Genomic DNA, 18,442 nt, shown 5'->3' with positions numbered 1-18,442 from the left:
AGGTCAATAATGTAATTTTTTGAATAATTCAATTTCTCACATCTTTTATTTTCCTCATAATTTTGTGTACTTTGCCACTTTTCATTTTGCTTCATCACGTCTCTCTCTCTCTCTCTCTCTCTCTGTGTATTATTATTAATATTGTTTTGAGTTTTTGCTAAGATATCTATTCTTTATTTTATTTATTATATTCTCTATCGTGTTTTATATCTTCTTGGCAGAGGTATGCTTCGTCTAAGTGCTTTTCTACTTTATTTACTTTACTTATTTACACTACGATTGTATTGTAACTATATTGTTTTGCATCACTCGTTTTTTAATCTAATCTTACATTTTCAAAATTTGCTTTAATCATTTTTCTCATTTTAAAATGTGTTTATAAAACCCTCAATATGTTTTTCTTTTCCTTTTCCCTTCACATGTTTCTGCTTGATTTTTTTTTCATGTCTTGGGCAGAAACCTACTAATTCTTTTAATATATTTTTTTATTGTACTCTGGGTTTTTTATGTCTCCTTTGCAGAGGTATGCCTGGTCCCAGTGCCTTTCTAGTTGAGTTTTGATTCATTAACCTCAAGCCCCATCCTTTAAAAAAAATTGTCTTTTGCAATATTTCCTTAGATATAAAAACTTTACTTAATCTGGACATATACAGTACCTTAAAAACTGTTTTTATTTCTCATAATCTTGTCTAATTTTCCCCTCAAACTAGCATCACAAGAGTCTCTCTGATATTAACCACACACACACAGGAAACCTTGACGCACATTTGCAAATGTGTTTGAGAGAAACAGTCATAGCTTACATAGTTTTTCCACCCGGAGGCGTCATCTAGACCACCCTGCCCTGAACACACACCAGGGATGAATCACAGGCCTACTGCAGGTGTATGCTGAGGTCTGCAGAACATTCTTTCGGAAACAGTGGCGTGGTCACACTCTGGCCTCTAGACTGGTAGATGTTTCCATTGTGTGATGGTCTTTTATTAGAGTGACACAGCATGAGTGTGAAGAAGCTTTTTCTGACTTAGTCACAACTCTTAGGTCAATAAAATGTCTAGGGCAACAATGGAGTATGAATTCAGTGTGAATGAGTGAGAATCTGACCGTAAACATATGTTATTAGAGTCTAATGTTAGTTTAAATGTTCGCGATGTAACAAATTCAAATTTATTTTGTATATGCAGAAGCAAATTCCGCTTGGTGATAATTCTTTAAATATTCCTAAAATGAAAAGTATCTTTAAATAAGGAAAGTATTTAATTTACTAAATTGTTTTAATATATATATATATTTTCCCTCAAGTATAATTTCCTGTAGTTGCAAAATAAGATTTGTATTATTATTATTATTAGTATTATATTTTTATTAATTATGTTTTTGAACTATTTGAACAAGAAGTTTGAGCCAATACCTATTATCAACGAAACAATCTGTCCATGGAGCATAATACACATATCTAGAGTTGTATTTCTTAAGTGGCACTAAGACTGGTCTCAATACTAGTGATAAAGCTTCATGAAGCAGTGTCATGTTGTTAAGAGGTCAGAAGGTGGCACCATCAGTGTAAAATGATGTGATGTTTCATGAGAACAGTTGCTCAAAAAAAGGAAAATAGTGCAGAGACCGCCATCTAGTGGACTCTGAAAATAATGACACTGCTTCATGAAGATTCATCAGACCATCACTACTAAATACAACTTATTATTTTGGCCTTGCCTTGGTCTCCGGTTCCATTGTCTCGCCTGATACCAGGCAGCAACATTTGTCTTGGAGAAGAATGGATTGGTGTCATTTCACCTCTACATTATTGGAAAACATGCAACAAATATTGTCAGAATGTTGTCAAAAGTGACTCCACCATTATGCTAATGTTCTCATCAAGTTAATGTGTATATTACTGTATGTGATTACTATACTTGGTTTTGATCTGGGAGGGTTTAGGTCCTGGTCCGACACAGACGTTCTTTGTTAGAGGTTACGGTCAGGGTTAAAATGTTCAACAACTTAAATCTTTAAATTTTCTTCAGTTGACACATTAGCTGTCTGTCTCTAGCCTTGAATAAACTGGTAGCATGAAATAACACAACAATAGCAAATCATTTCAACCTCCAAACATTCCAGGATCATACGTGAAGATTCCACGGTGATTTCAACTCGGCTTCTGGCTGCCGACTCAGTTTATGGAAGTCGAAATCCAGAGCCAGCACTGTTCCTCGCGTACATAAACAAAGGGGTTTTCCCCATAATGTTGAGGGTAAATAAAGCAAATCAACAGGCATTAAAACAGGAACACTACATGGACTGAGAGAGCGATTATGTTGGTGTGTCACACAGCTGCTATCAAGAGTAATTCATGTGATACTCAAGACAATGGGCGGATTATTCAGAGGGTAATTGACTGCATGTACACACCAGCTGTTTTTGTGTGAGGACGACTTGTGTCCTAAACTTAAATAATCCCTGGCAACGTTGGGCAAGGTAAACCGATCTTATCCCTCAAATAACGCTTCATTATACACAGGGAGCCGCGATGAAACAAAAGGTTCTTGTCCCTCGTGGAATTATGCTAATCAAACAATCGTGTTCACTGATTCACCGAGGATCGTGTTACTCTTAAATAACAGTAGTTTGCCAACCTGCTAGAGGATCCAGTATTTAAACCATAATGAGGAAGATGTGTGGCTCTACTTCAAGTATATTTACACTTCATTTGTGCCAGTATCTCCACAACAAGCCAATGTTATGTCCTTCTGCTCCACAGAACAACCACTCCTTTATGTTTGAGGCTTATACAGTATTTGAACGTGACTTAATGTACATTATAACTGGCCTCGACCTACTCTTCATTGGAAAACTGTTCTTCAGTGGTCAGTCAAGAAAATGATCGGAAAAAAAATAAAAGAGTCTTTCCGGCTCCGGTTCGCGACGTGTTCAGAAGAGAAAGAAAAAGGGACTCAGGACCTGAAAAGCTGGTCCCTTGATCGGAAACAATTGAAGTTGGTTCCAGTTTGTGAACTTTGACATCATCAGTGGTTGTGTCTTATTCTGTGCTGACAATGAATCTCCATTAATAATAATTCATTTTAATGATGAGGCACCTTTCAAAACACAAGGGGTCCCCATACAGAGAAAAAGCAACGTGGAAAAGTTTTTTAGGTACGTTTTATATCATTCAAAAGGTATCAGAGTCTGGTGGGAAAGAGAGTTCCAGGGGTGGGGGACAGAGTGGATGAAGGCTCTGGACCCAATGGCAGGTGGGATGCTGAGGTTGACAGTAGTGATGGTCTGATGAAGCTTCATGAAACAGTGTCATGTTGTTAAGAGGTCAGTAGGTGGCGCCATCAGTTTATAAATTATGTTTCATGAGAACAGTTGTTCAAAACAAAGGAAAATAGTTCAGAGAACGCCATCTAGTGGACTCTGAAAATAATGAGACTGCTTCATGAAGCTTCATCAGACCATCACTAGTTGACGGAAGAGGATGATCTGATAAGGGGTTCAGTGGTGTCCCATTCTGAAAAGTGATCAGACAAAAAGAAAAAAAAAACACAAACCAATTTTCATGAGCATTCACATAGCTATTTTTGGAATTAGAAATATAAATATATATGTATATTTCTTAAAATTCAATCTTTTTTGGGGGCTTGAACAGATAATTCTCACCATGCCATTTATGTTACATTTATTGCACTGTTTGACGTTTCTTTGCATTATGTTTATTTGGTTATTTTATTGCATTTTATTTCCGCACAGTTTTTTTTTAACCTGTACATATTGAGTATATATTGTCTATTTGTATATACCTCTTCTACTTTTTTTTTCTTTTTTTTTTAAACCTATTCCGGACATGCCCGCAGCCATGAAAAAATCCTTGTATGTTTACCAATATGTTTTGGCGAATAAAGCTGCTCTTGAGTCTTCCTAAAACATTTCAAGCCTTTTTTGACTTCACACCGGTGATGTAATTTTAGCCGTCAGGGTCTCATGTTGGTCAACTGGTGCCATCCGACTTTAGTTCCGCTTCAAATCGAATGCAGGCTGGTTTGATAGAAAGCACCGGGTTCTGAGAACAAAAGAAACTTGCCGGTACCCATTTAGCATCTTCAGTTAGTGGGCTATGGTGGATTAGAATTCTATACTATACTACTATATACTAGAACAATATCAACTTTAAGTTGGCTCAGAAAAACAAAAACTTCCAGCTTGACCAACAATTTTATTCTTTAATTAGGATTTTTTTTTTGGTTCTATATATTTGGTTTCTTCTGATGCGTTTGCGGGGACAAGGTGTCCTTGTTTGGTTTTAATTATGGTCTCAATTATCCTCAAAAAGTCATCCCCTCTGGGAACTTCCCGAAGCCCCTTTCCCCGCACCAGGTTCTTACAAACACGTTCTGACTCATTAGGTTTGGAGGGGAATTAAGACGAGTCGGACGCGGTGATGTTTCCCTGGAGTCACACTTTGTCGATTGTCCTTTCGCCCGCATCTGTGGCGGCGATGACCGGTGAAGACAAATGAGCTCATGCGTCCCCCGGCCTGGAGGGGTTTAAAAGTCGCCAGTCAAATGAGTTCACGCTTCTTTAGTTCCCGTTGACGCTCACAGATCCCGGTCGGGGGGCATCTCGCAGGACAAATGGGCTGACAAGAGTGAGGGGTGCAACCTAAAACACATGTTCCCTCAGCCTTTTTCTTTTCAGTCACAAGTGGAGTAATTAGAGAGGAAAACCACATCCTACTATCCTGCTCTGAGATGTTTCTAACTCCATTTCTGTTTTCAATATGGGCTTTCATCACCTCGCACAATAAGGAAAGGATGGATATGTGTACCGGCCCAACGTGTTCCGGGACCTCAACTGGATCAGATAAGCGCAGACAAAGCAGCTTGCTCCGAAGAGTAATTATACAGTCATCCAATACTTCCTCCCTTTTACACGTCGCTGCTGCCAGAAATTATTCTGCATGAGCTGGAGTTTCCTTCCCATTCTTTAGACTGGCTTAGATGTCAAAACAGCGACAATTCTCCACACCAGAGCTCAGCATGATGAAGCACCTTCAGTGGTACCAAACTCACTGGTCCAATTCTGAGGCTATAAAATAATTATCTACACCCGATTTACACCTGATTTATCTCCTCTGATTTTGAGCCAACCATCCGGCTGGGCCACATAAAATTAATGGTGAGCCAGATTTAGCCCCCGGGACTTGTTTTGAAGACTCTTGCTTAAGTATCCGCACAAAGACAGTACATATTAAATATATTTAGCGAGGAAAACGACCTGTTATGGCTCACATGTGAACATAATCCCGTTTATTTGTCTTTCTACTTGAGACAAAGGGAAAGCAGTCATATCTTCTTCTATCGTTTAGTGTCTTTCCAAGATTAAACACTGAAGGAATCAACGGCTCTTATGACTTATAGTCTCCATTGTCACTCATTTGTTTATTTATTTATTTAATTTCCCAACAGCTGGTTCTATGAACTCTTGCTAATAGTTTTAACCGACATGAATCCATTTTTCAAGTCGGCTTCACAGGATAAAATAAACTTGCGAGGTGTTACCACCAGCAGATCAAAATCATCGGCTGATACGTTAGACATATTGTTTTCCTTTCCTACGCTGGGATTTGACAATGAGACATTCATCAAAACTGTCCGAAAACTCCACAGGGTCTTGAATTAATCAGCGCGTCGATGCTTAATAAATCAAGAGTTTTTTTTCGGAGACAGCGCGACGTGAATGATGAGCTTTTTCCGTGAAGACGCGTCGTAGGAGTCGTGCTCCGCCGCAAACGGCATTCTTGGCCTCAAGATGTATAAAAGAATGGAAATTCGAAGATATGTTTTATCCTCAAAGGGGTTTGTCTAAATCACAGAGACGAGCTGAAGGTTTGCTAGGAGAAGCCTTTTTGTATCTTTTTGTATCTTTACGAGTTTGTCCAGTCCGGTAGCTTGATGTGAAAGTGTCCATGCTTGGAACCTCTACGGAATAATCTCTCATCCCCTTACCTTGATAAAGGTTAAAGGGCAACTGCATGGACTGGTCAGATCATAGGGTCACAGGGTCGAGTCAAACCTAAGCACTCTTCTGTTTGTGTGTCTACAGTACAGGCCATAAGTTAGGACACACCAAACAGGCTCATTCGAAGTTTTTTGCGAATTTCTGGTCGGGCTGATCTTTCGTTTCTTAACCTAATGATAGTCACTGGTTTCTCTTAACTGATTGGTTCTTGTCATAATGTGAGTCGTCCAATAAGGCTGTCGGTTGTGTTTCATCCTGACTTCTGCACTACAACTGATGGATTCAACTCTATTAAAAAGTTAAGAAATTCTTCAAAGTAAGACACACCTTGCAAGAAAAATGTAAAAGTCTGCAAAGCAGTCACCAGAAAAAAGGTGGCTATTTGAATAAACTACAAATGTTCAGTTATTTCAAATGTGTTTGTTAAGTACATAATTCCACATGTATTCGTTCGTGCCTTCAGTAATAATTGGGAGTCGCAGCAACAAGCTCCTCTCCATGCACTGCAGAACGGAATTCCTTAGGACATCCTTTGTTTCTTCTGCTGTTCGATGTTACAACACAAACCTCCCTGATGCTTGACATGCACTTTTACTTTTTGTTGGCAACTTTGACTTTTTTGTCTTTTTTTAGTATGCATTTATTGTATTTGATTGTATTTATTTACTTATTTGATTGTTGTCAACGTGTATTTTTGTATTTTTTAAATAATTTCTCCTCAGGGGATCAATAAAGTATACATCCATCCATCTATAAGCTACGATCTAAACATTCATGAGGATAAAGGAACCACATAAAATAAAAGTTTTTGGCCAGCACCGCACCCCATTATCGGCCCGATAGTGAGTCTGAAGCCTCCACAAGGATCAGATTGTTCTTTAATCCACACAAATCCAAGCGTATCTTGACATAGATCCACATGCTCTGGTTTCCAGATTGAAGAAACAATTTGCGTCTCCATCTTGACGGCGATATTCAATGACTTCACAGGTCTGAGGCTCACATGAAATTACTGGGTCGGATTTGCTTCCCCTGTGTGACCTGAACACAAAGGTCAAGCAAATGGAAGGATCCCTCCGAGCGCAGGATGAAACCAACTCCAGCTAAACTAGAGCTCGTGAAGATCTCACCCAGCGTTTTGTGACTTCACTCTCTCATGACGTTGAAGTGCTTTTTACAAAGGACTGGTAGAAACCCCACTTGATGCAAGTGGGGTTTAAATTTATTGGATATGACAAGCAAATAGCGCGCCCTTGTGGACACAACAGAATGTGCGTTCAATTCTGCGTTTGTTTATCGTTATATTTTATTTTTAAATTATTTATTTTTTGTTTTGCTTGAAACTTAATATTTGAGGAAATCATTTCCATCCCAAATAGTACTAGATTTCGATCTCTTTCTAATAAAAGAAAGATGTATGAACTTTAAGTATATTATAATAATTATTATGTTTACTTCAGCAAAGACAGCAACATCGCCGAGTGATTAATTTCATATAAAGTTGTCGTCTTATTTTCAAAGATCAAATCTTTAACCCATTAAAGAATCAACAATGATAATCATTTCCATAAAATGTGTTCCCTCTTACAGCTAGAACTTCCATCTCCATTTAAATACCAAAGTAAACCCGCCAACCGAAGATGATAAAATCTCAAAATCTTGATAAAAGAAATGCTCTTTTTTTCCCCCCCATCAACTAGATTCTGAACTCGAGCATCCTTTCATCCGATTCATCCCTGGTCCCTGGTTTACTTCCTTCAGCAGGTGCGTGGAACCATGACACGGAGCGCGTGGCGCTGGCGTCAGAGCTAGGATTGAAATAATGACGTCGGGACACAAGATTGGATCTCTGGACTTGAGCTCCAGCCGAGTAAATCGAGCAAACAGCTCCGGAACACGATACGGTTCCGCAAGACTTTGTAGTCCCGACTTCTCTTTTTCTTCCCTTTTTAATCAAGATGCCCGAGATGAAAACGATGATGAAGACTTAAGTGCAGCGGAGCGTTCATGGTTTTCGCCTCTAAAGTGAAGCATGAGCAAGTCAAGAATTCAAATGAGACCATGATTTGCAGGACCAACAAAAGATAATTTCAAAGTCTTTATTAAACATCTTTAAAGCATTTACTTCCTTCCGCCATCATGTTTCTCAGTCTGACTGTCATCAAAGGGGATGATTGTGGCTAAGAGCAAATGCTGAGCAGCTTTGAGGCAGACGGCTGTTCTTTCATTTGATTCCACTGTTGCTCATAGTTTGAGCTTTGCACACTCCCTTGCCGGCCACTTCAAAGGCAGAGCCCTTGTAAGTTGCGACGCACTGGTCGTCGGTGCGCAGGTCTGGCTGGATCTGCTCCCACACTTTCTTTTTAGGGTTCAGCTCTTTGTCAGGTTCACCTGCGGGAATAAAACCAGGATTTAAAATCTTTTCAAATGGATTTTATATTGGTTATTACGAGTATGTGTTGGCAATAATCTGGCGACACAATACACATCGGGATATAGGAGCAACAATACGATATATATGTATTGTGAAACAGTAAAGAAAGAATATATTTGTAGTATTGTCGAGCAGTTGACTCTGGTGTTGCAGTATTTACAGACCACATGACTTAACGAAGTCGTAACTGATTTCATTCGTTTTGAAACCAAAAAAATGTCCAAACATCAGCTTTTAAAGCTACTGGAGTCGACTGTAACCTCTCGTCCTCAGTCACTGCCAGGATCTCACAGCGTTTCATGGTTTCTTTAGCTGTGGTGGACACCATCACTGCTGCCATCTAGCTGGACGTTTAAACGCAACATTACAATTGATTTGGAAGCTGAAAAAATCTTTGTGGTCTTGAAAATCTACAGAGGCCCAGAGGTGTCACATCTTGTGATATCAGTATCTTGAGATACTAGTTACTGTTCTTATCCCACGACATTTAAATCTCCCTCAACAACACTTATTCTATCAAGTAGATCTTTGTACTGACTTTGGTTTTTGACTTTTTTCGAGTCATGGAGCTCATGTTGGAAACTGTAGTTCTTTAGTTAATTGTAATTCATCATTTGGGTTCTTGCCACTCGATCGATCAAAAAATGCATTAATATAATGAATAATGAAAAACACTCAATGAACACGGAGCGCGAAGAACTGTTGGACGACCACCTGAAGTACTGCCGGTGTCACACAGAATACTTCAAGCTGTGAAACTTCCAAACATGCACCTGTAACCAAGGCCTGTTAACTGCTCATCAATAAAGTTTTTGGTCCAGAATATTGAGGTTCAGCTCACATAGGGAGGCGAACTCGATGGTCATAAGAAACGAATATCGTGAGATACAAGTATCTTATCAGAACCAATATCTCAAGATAAAATAAATGACATTCTAAAAAAGACTGCATTCAGTCATCCCCAGGACTTTGTAAATATCGATACAGTATCCGCAAAAATATCACAATATATCACTTTTATTCGTTATTCAAAAATAAGTCTAGTGGAAATAAAACTATGTGGAACCATTTTGCTGCCGAGAATCCAGTCCAGACTTGCTGCTGCTCGTGATTTCAAAAAAACACTTTCATTTCAAACAAATGGGAGATTGTTTGCACAACAGCGTGCATAGAAACAAAGTTCGTATTGCAACAATATGTTTGGCCAAAAGGATTTTGATGTGCAATTACCAGAACACATTGGACTTGATTAACGCCTGAAAACGTCAAACTTTACAAGCAGATTGGGTGGAAAAAAGTCTGTCAACAAACAAGAAAGACCAGGACACTTCAGGAGGCCCCGGCTTCATTAACCACGACTCCAGTGAGTCACCCTGATAGAATCTCTGGAAGACTCGTCCATCTTGAGCTAATTAACCGTTATCATTTTTTAATTAAACGTTAATGACTTTTACGAGAGTCTTCAACATGTTTGCACTAGGATTAAAACACAAATAAGGAAGCCGAGCCATCTTGCAGTGAAAAGCAACCTTGAAAACATCTCGCCAACGCCCGTCGCGTCAGGTCCAATCAGCTTGTCTGATCCCGAAAAGGTCCACGTTGGATTGAAGTTGGTTCAAGCTCTAATCGTCAAAACCTGCTCAAATCTTGCACAACAACTAGCGGCTGCAGATGAAATTCGTCTGAAGTGAGATCGGGTCGCAGACGGCAGACAAACACGTGACACAAGTGTGTTTTGGATCACATAGCACAGCTAAAACAACCATCAGTTTCAACTATTGCAGTGCACTATGGGACTTAATCAAGGTTTCACATTTAAATGTTTCTAGGAATATATGGGTATATATATATCGCGTTCAGTCCACTAGCTTTACATTAACGCGCTCTTCTTTCTGGTGCTATTCTGACATTGTTATCAGTACTTATCAGTACTCGATCTGGAAAAACTTTGTGATCCGTAGAGGCATGAGCACAGGCGCAAAGGCAAGTCTCGTTTTGATAATCGGTAATCCGATTCAGATAAAAACCGAAACATTAGTAGCGTTGAACACGGACCATTTGCGCATGTACGATGCATTCAGGAACACAATTCAATTATTATATAATGTCACCTATAGTCTCAAAGCATCCATGATAAAAAACAAATCGAGTCAAAACCATCTAAAACATGTATATAAATACTTTAAATAAAATACGAAAATATGAATCGTCATTATTTTTGCAATATGCAGAATCCAAAATAAAATGATTTGTTGTCAAACGGGACCCAATTTAGTATAATGTACAGGTCTGTAACTAACTGACCTGCGGAAAGTTAAACAAGATTTTCTATGTTCCGTCTTTAGATTAGGAATTAGATTAAACAAAAATAACTAAATAAAGTTATTTTGGAGCATCGTGATAAAATGATTTGTAAATAATTTGAATTGCACATGTGCGTGTGATTTTGTCATGTGATGTGAGAGACGGTAGAGAGTTAAATGTAGTAAATGTATACACATTTGGATGATTTATTTTCCTTTTCATCCTTCATAAAACTGGTGCTTTGAGACTAGAAGAGACAATAAATTATTGGATAAATACATCAATTTGTGTTTATGAAAGCAACTCACATGTGCAAATGGAATGTTGACTTTCCAGATTCTGGGACGCATCATGTTTTCAGAAAATCATTGTTAAACGAGACTGGCCATTGCGCACGCTTACACAGAACCCAGATTTTGATATTTTTTGCTGAAACTATGCTCTGCCACTCGCTTATCATGTTGACTTATGAACGATAATGTAGCCCCATAGTGATTATCTATGGTGTGGCCTTCTATCATCGCTAGTTTCGATTTGAATTTAATTCTCAAGGTTATAGATCGATAAGATTCCGAATCTGCTCTTGAATCATAAAAATGGCTTAACTGTACTTTATTCACCTCATTTTAAACAACAATTCTACTTCATGCATGCTCTGCCCTCTACTGTACAGGATGCATCAGTGGGTTTCCTTGTGCCGTAGAAAAGTCGTAGAACACAGGTTATAACTGCAACTGGGGTGTTCCATGTACAAAAAAACCCTAAGCCTCAAAGTGTATTATATATTTTATTAACAATTGTAATTGTGGGTTCAGAGTAAGTTTAAACTTGTTGTTTATGGTGATATCGATATTATAACATTTTAATGAAACCACTTTTTTTTTTTTAACCCAGCCCTAATCTGAGATTGGTGGAAGTCAAACTCAAATTCAAGATCCATGGTTATGTCCGTCTCACCTGGGAATCCCTGGAAGGTGACCCTCTCTCCTGGTACTGATCCACTCGGGGGATCCAGGATTTCCACCTTATCCGGTGAGCTGGCACACATCACCATTGCTTGGGACACGACGCCCCTCATTTTGGCCGGTTTCAGGTTACACATCAGGATTGCCATACGGTTTTGCATCTAAGAGTCAACCATGGAAAAGAATTATGAACATTTTTTCCTTCACCATTTGCTCTTCCGACTGCTCACCTTGACTCAAATGAGGTAAGAACTTCTCGTAAATCAACTTGATCCGGAGCCGCACAGAAGTAAATTTATACTGTGGTTTTTAAATTTACTGCGAAGCTCCAGATAAAAATGCTCCATATAAAACAAGTCACTAAATCATATTGCTTGAGTCGAGACCTTAAATAGCCCGTGCTAATAAATCCAGATTATGACATCGGGGGAAACATTCGGCTGCACACGTGCGGTGTTACAAATATACACTGCATGACTCAAATTATAGTCGAGTACAAAGAGGCTTTTTTTTTGTTTGGCCAGCGGTTGTAAAAAAAGGTCGGATAGATTTAATCTTAAATAATTATTAACCCAGTATTTAGATAAATGGATAATGGACTTTGAACATGACGGTTGTAAAGACTATTAAAGAAAAATGTGCTTAAACATCAAAAATTGTTAACTGAGCAAAATAAACTTGATATTGTAAACCATTTTTAAATGCATTAATAGTCAGATAAATATAGCTTGGGCTTGCAATGTCGGAAATCATTTGGGAATATTCTACCTGCTCCACGGGTATGTGCTTGACCAGGCCGCTGACGACCGTCCTCGGCACGGCCTCGCCCACGTCCACCTGCTCCACGTACAGGCTGTCTGCGTCCGGGTGTTTATCTGCGGTGATGATGCGTCCGACACGCAGGTCCAGGCGAGACACGTCCACCTTCGCTTCCTCCTGAGGGGGGGCCGCCTTTTTCTCTCCTTTCTCTGCAAGTGAGGAAAGAAAGTGCTGCTTAATCTTGACGAAAGAGAGGTTACGAGAGCGGTTCACCCCGCTTTGATTATACAACGAGTCCCTTGGGAGGTGGAGATTTCCAAGATTAAACGTGTGGTGACGAACCCAGATGCTTGACCAATCACAGCAGAGTGGGTATGGTTATGATAAGGTGTTTTCAGTGGGCGGGGCTTAAGATCATTTTCTAATGTAAATATTTCAATGAAAAGAGAGGTTTGTACAAACAAACACATACTAATGATACAATAGAGTCAAATGTATATTTAAAAGACAAACTTAAATCAACACATTAGTTGCTCTCTAAGTAAATGTTTTCCTGCTCAGTGGAATCTGTTTTGGTAGTCTTGATATTCTAGTGAAAAGAATACTTCATCCCACACAGAGTAAATTATAGATAACAAATCCAACTTGAAACACGAGAAGCAGCTGGCAAAAAAAATAAATACCGCTGGTTCAAATAAATCCTTCAACTCTATAAACCACTAGCTGAAGGGCAGCAACAAGAAGTTACTACAACACACATGAGTGCTAGCAACAAGCACCCCTGATCCAACTTCAGCTCACAACAAAGAAACATTACTGTATGAAACTCTTTTAAGAACATTCTATATTCAAAACGCTACTGGTCACTTCCTGTTTCACTTTGGCTTTAGTAATAATATATTAGGCTAGCTAAAAAATATATAGTATTAACTGTAAATAAAGATAAATGAATCAATATATAATAATTTGTAATAAGACAAACTTAAATAAAAACAAATGTAATCAAGGCCTCAACCACAAAAACATATTTAAGATGGATTTATTACATTTAAATGCATCATTAATTACTACATAGATGTTTATAAGAAACTTATCTTCAAACGGCTGATCAGGAACATCATTTTAAATATTCTTAACATTAATTTGTCCTTTGGATCATCTAAAAAATATGACCTGATAGACCCTCAAAGTTCACACGTTTGCCAGGCCATAATGTGATTTTAATACTTTCATTTTCACTACTTTTGTGTTTATTTATTTAAATCAGTCCCAACTACATAGATGACATTGTATGTGATGATCGTTATTACTTAACCATCTGATATTGTACATTGATGGAGTCCCTTGCTCGGCCACAGATTATAATCTAACGGGCAACAAGTGGCTAGCGAGCCACAGGTTTGAAGAGATCGCTGATATATCTAATTTCAATTTTAGCTTGTAACTGGGGATGATGACAATAACATTAAAAACTCAGCAGGGTACGTTGCAGCTCCATCTGCACCAAAGAGCGACAACCTTCAAATAATCAGTGGATCCAGATGGTAATCCGCCACTAAATAAATTATCATCTCATTTATGTAGCGTTATTAATATTCCCTGTAAATGTAAATATGTGATCATTGATTGGATTTGTTAACAGATCGACACAGACAATCACATGACGTGAATCCGTACCTTTCTTCTCTGGCTTCTTCTTTTTGCTGTCGTCTTTAGGGGAGGGGGTCTGGACTTCAGGTGCGCCGGACACGGCAGGTGCAGCAGCAGCAGCAGGTTTGGGAGTCTCTGGCTTTCCACTGCACTGAGCTTTCACTTCAGCGGCTGGCATGGCAACATCGCACACTACAATGTCGTGAAAGAAGAATTGGAATGAAGATATGTGGCTTTGATTGTCAGAAGTAGAAGACTATCTATTTACTATTTGGACTTCTTTGGAACAAACAGTTTGGAAAATGACACACGAGCCAAGGCGAAGGCAACATCAAACACGAGCCAAGGGTAAGGAAACAAAGGCCTACTCTAACTGGGAGACAAATAACCCTCCATTTACGGCGCCTGTCAAGAGCGTCTGCTGGCATGCCAGGGTCACCATAATGCGTTTTAATTACTTTAATTCTATGTTGGGACAAAAGATCGTTCCGGTTTACCTTGGAATTACCGACAATAGCTGCTTCTATTTGCACAGAGAGTGATGCAAGAAGAAGAGACGCATTGAACCTGAAAACATGCCTGTTGTGGCGTCACATCGACGTCACAGAGAAGTGACAGGTTTGACGCCGATCCTGAAACACTCGTTGTCAACTAAGAAAGCAGTTCGGCAAATACGTCCATTTCAGAGAAAATCTTAATCTGTCAACTCTCATGACCTCATGAGGAGGTGGTTTTATTTTCTCAGGTTTCTTTAAGAAGTAAGACTTGATTTGTTTTCATTTGTTTTCAGGCCTTCCAGTCACATTGACCATGAGATAAGACAAGGGATAAAAAAAGTCAGTAGACTCCATCAAACGCAAAGGGAGAGGAAGATCGTTCCAAAGCTTAGGAGCAACAGTCTGGAAGGATTTCTCTCCTCTGGTCTGGAAGTGTGTTCAGGAACCATCAGTAGATTCTGATCCACAGACCCTAGAGCCCGAGCTGGGGTGTAAGGCTGGATCAGATCAGTGATGTAAGGAGGAGTCTGACCATGATTATAGATCAGAAAGTAAGAACCAGAATTTTAAAATGGATCCTGAAAGAAACTGGCAGCCACTGAAGAGTTTTAAGGATCGGAAAATGTGAGTTCTTCTACTAGAGCGGGTCAGAATTCTCGCTACAGAGTTTTGTATTAACTGCAGGCGAGACAGCTCCTTCTTGTTTAGACATGGAAATGAACTGTTATGTCATGCTTTGATATAGTTGTAAATTTAGCTCCTTGGTAGAGTTATGAGACGTTTCAGTGCTTGTCTATTTAAGACAAAATAGTTTTTTTAACGCTGTGTTTAATAAAGTTGTGTAAAATTAGCTCCCTGTAATCCTTATTTTCCACTGTAAAGACAATATTTTTTAATTATTGTAAATTACTGTTTCCATTTTATTTTCACTTTTCTGAAGATTTGTCAACATGCATTTTTTATAAATTAAACTTCAGAAAAAAAAAAAAAAAGTTTGTCTTACTCGTATGTCTAAAATGTTCTCTGATCCTGAAAGAAACTGGCAGCAAATGCATAGTTTTAAGGTTCGGGGAAATGTAAGTTCTTTTACCAGAGCAGGTCAGAATTAAGTTATTAACTGCAGTGAAACGGCTCACAAAACATATCAGATACACAGACAAATTCAAGTCAATTGAGTAAAACTAATAAAATAGTACAAAGAATAACCTCACCATAATGATTATCATGAAACAAAACAACAGAGAACATCAATTAGACAGGAAAGAACAACAAACAGAGACATCAATAAAAACCAACCAACTATGAAGTAAATATTTTTAGTGAAAAAGAAAACACTGAATAAGAGGCATAAACTCTGCTCCTTTCATCTCTTGAATCTTATGATGCCAGTGAAAAACGGTATACGATTGTTTTTTTTACCATGGATCAAATGACAAAGAAACAAACAACCAAATGGGATTGGTTGAAATAAAAATAAAATGATTGGCTCATCTACCTCCTCGGTTTTTCTCTTTGGCCAGCAGCTGTTTTTTCAACTCTTCGATGTCGTTCTTCAGCTTCGCATTTTCCACCATCAGTTTCTTTTCTTCTTTCACACTGGCCTGGACGACTGACGAAGGTTTCAATGAGTCACAACCAAATTGTTTCAATCATTCAAATCATACATGTAGTAAAAATATTATCCCTTAAAAAGGTCATTCCAAGACATCCAGAGTCGTTTTCAACACTTAAAACTGTTAATAACCGTTTTTTCACTACAAGACTTACTGGCTTTTTCCTTGAGCAGCTGGACTTGTTGCTTTAGGTATTCAATGAGCTGGTCGGCCTCGGCTGCTCGCTGCTCCAGCCTTAACAATGGATTGTGACCCGACATCTTGATGAGGGAGCGGGCTACAAACCTGAAGAAAAAAAAAGTATCAATTTTAGATTTAAGGGAAAAGAGATCCATGCATTTTAAATTAAAAAGCGAATCAAAAAAAGTGGTAGATTAGCTTATTTCCGCTGATTGTACTGTGAAGTAGAAAATAAACAATTTGAACTGTATTATTACATACACAAATGCACAATAGTGCTACTTGTTACTGTCATGAACAAGATATTTTGTATTTAAAAATGCGTACGTTTTATTATTTATGTTTTCTTAATATTAAAGATAGACTCATTGAAATCAAAGTGAAAACAACTCAACTTATAATTGAAAACAAATGTCAGAATCATCTTAATTTTACTATAGAAAAGTATAATTATCTTAATTGTAATACAATGTGTTGTTCTCCGTTTTATCTTGACCTTTAAAGTATATATTTTAGTGAGTATTGTTTTGATTGTTTAAGTGCTTTGTGACCCTGGTCTGGAAAAGCGCTATATAAATACAAATTACTTGCTTACTTAATTACTTACAATACAAAACATCATAATAAGTCTTACAGTGAGAATGAAAACCATCTTAATGAATAAAACTCAGGACAATGAGAAGAAAAAGTCTCCCAAATATTTAAAGGGGCTTGAAAACAACAGATGGGCGCTTGTAAAAATGTTTAGAAACAACAGATCTGATGTCGATAAAAATCAAGGTTCAAAGCGTTAAATATTTAAAGATCAATAAAATCATTCCAGATATGCATGTTAAATTGTACCTTGGAATTTAAGCCGGAAAGCAAATGACTTCAAGTACAAGGAACTCATTACATTTTAACTTAAGGTGGGTGTAGGTTTGTCCACTACATTCATCTGGTTCATCATTTAGAATGTGAAATGGCACGAAACCTTCTCAAAACCAAGGGATCACACCGTCAGATATAGCAGGAATGTGTTGACTGCAAGACCTTCCTTAAAAAAGTCTCCTAAAAATAGACGTGACAGGTTTGCTTATCAGATGGTCGTCGCTTATGTTCGATCATTCTTGAGGATTGTCGCCTGCTTTATTCAGATATGTCAAAAAGCAACATGTTAAATAATATATACATATATATTATTTTTTAAAGAACCTTTTATTTGAAATGTCTTCCTTCATAAATAGAATACCAGCACCACCTCAAGGTGTGTTGAGGACACACACGTTTGATTTTTCTCTCGACCCTTAAGAGTGAAACTAAAACAGAAATGAAGACAGTGTTTATTGGATTGTAAAACATAAATTGCCGTTACATAAAAAAAATACTCTCAGATTAAAGGTTATGATTCAGCAATCACACTTTTATGAAGATACATGTTTTAATGTTATTTATTAGTAATATTTTTCTGCTAAATATGTATGGGAATGAATAATGTATTTATATAGTATTAATTACTCATCATGTTATTGAGTGTAAAAAAAACAACAACTATAAATCTTTTCAATCTTTCACTATAAAGAAAACGTTTTATATTGATTTGATTATTTTATTTGGGTAAATATAAATCATAATTATTCAATAGATCCATAGATTCATACATTTGGGATATTATCATTTATTATTGACCGAATATTGCGTCAGTTTAGGCAAGAGAAAATAATCCGAGGACCTTAAGATCTCGATTCATAAGATCAAACCACGTTGTCTAAATAAACAATTTAATGCTAACGCGACATAAGAAACATAATAACGATAAGAAACTTACATAGACACTGGAGGTCCAGCACGTTTCTGCTGGACACCGGGAAGGACTCGGGTTAGCGTAGCGTAACAAAAGCTAACACAGGACCCAGAACGCAAACAACTATAGCATAAGGATTTCCCTGATAGTGTAGAGCTGGTTGGAGGGTGTACTCAGCATTTGATTTGTAGATCAGTTGTCGAACAAGTAGTTGAAGGAGTCCACGGCTATTGCCT

General features: G+C 38.0%; 1 protein-coding gene across 1 annotated transcript; it reads right to left on the bottom strand.

Moving 5' to 3' along the window:
- Window positions 1-8,108: 8,108 nt before the first annotated feature.
- Window positions 8,109-18,308, bottom strand: aimp1a (aminoacyl tRNA synthetase complex interacting multifunctional protein 1a). Its single transcript, XM_087806948.1, has 7 exons — window positions 18,231-18,308; window positions 16,398-16,528; window positions 16,126-16,239; window positions 14,161-14,325; window positions 12,493-12,692; window positions 11,717-11,885; window positions 8,109-8,412 (listed from the first exon to the last, which is right to left on the bottom strand). Coding segments are annotated over exons 1-7 (948 nt in total). The 5' UTR covers window positions 18,233-18,308; the 3' UTR covers window positions 8,109-8,245.
- Between the last annotated feature and the right edge of the window lie 134 nt (window positions 18,309-18,442).

This window comes from Callionymus lyra, chromosome 1 (genome assembly GCF_982586985.1).
Source record: "Callionymus lyra chromosome 1, fCalLyr1.hap1.1, whole genome shotgun sequence".
NCBI lineage: Eukaryota > Metazoa > Chordata > Actinopteri > Syngnathiformes > Callionymidae > Callionymus > Callionymus lyra.
This window is presented reverse-complemented; position numbering and strand designations above follow the sequence as displayed.

What these genes read in the sequence shown, in the direction of transcription:
- aimp1a (XM_087806948.1), bottom strand. An exon ending in GAAGAAGCCAGAGAAGAAAG is followed by an intron (nt 12,693 to 14,160) that starts GTACGGATTCAC and finishes CCTCACTTGCAG; the next exon opens with AGAAAGGAGAGAAAAAGGCG. An exon ending in CACCTTCCAGGGATTCCCAG is followed by an intron (nt 8,413 to 11,716) that starts GTGAGACGGACA and finishes TTATTCCCGCAG; the next exon opens with GTGAACCTGACAAAGAGCTG.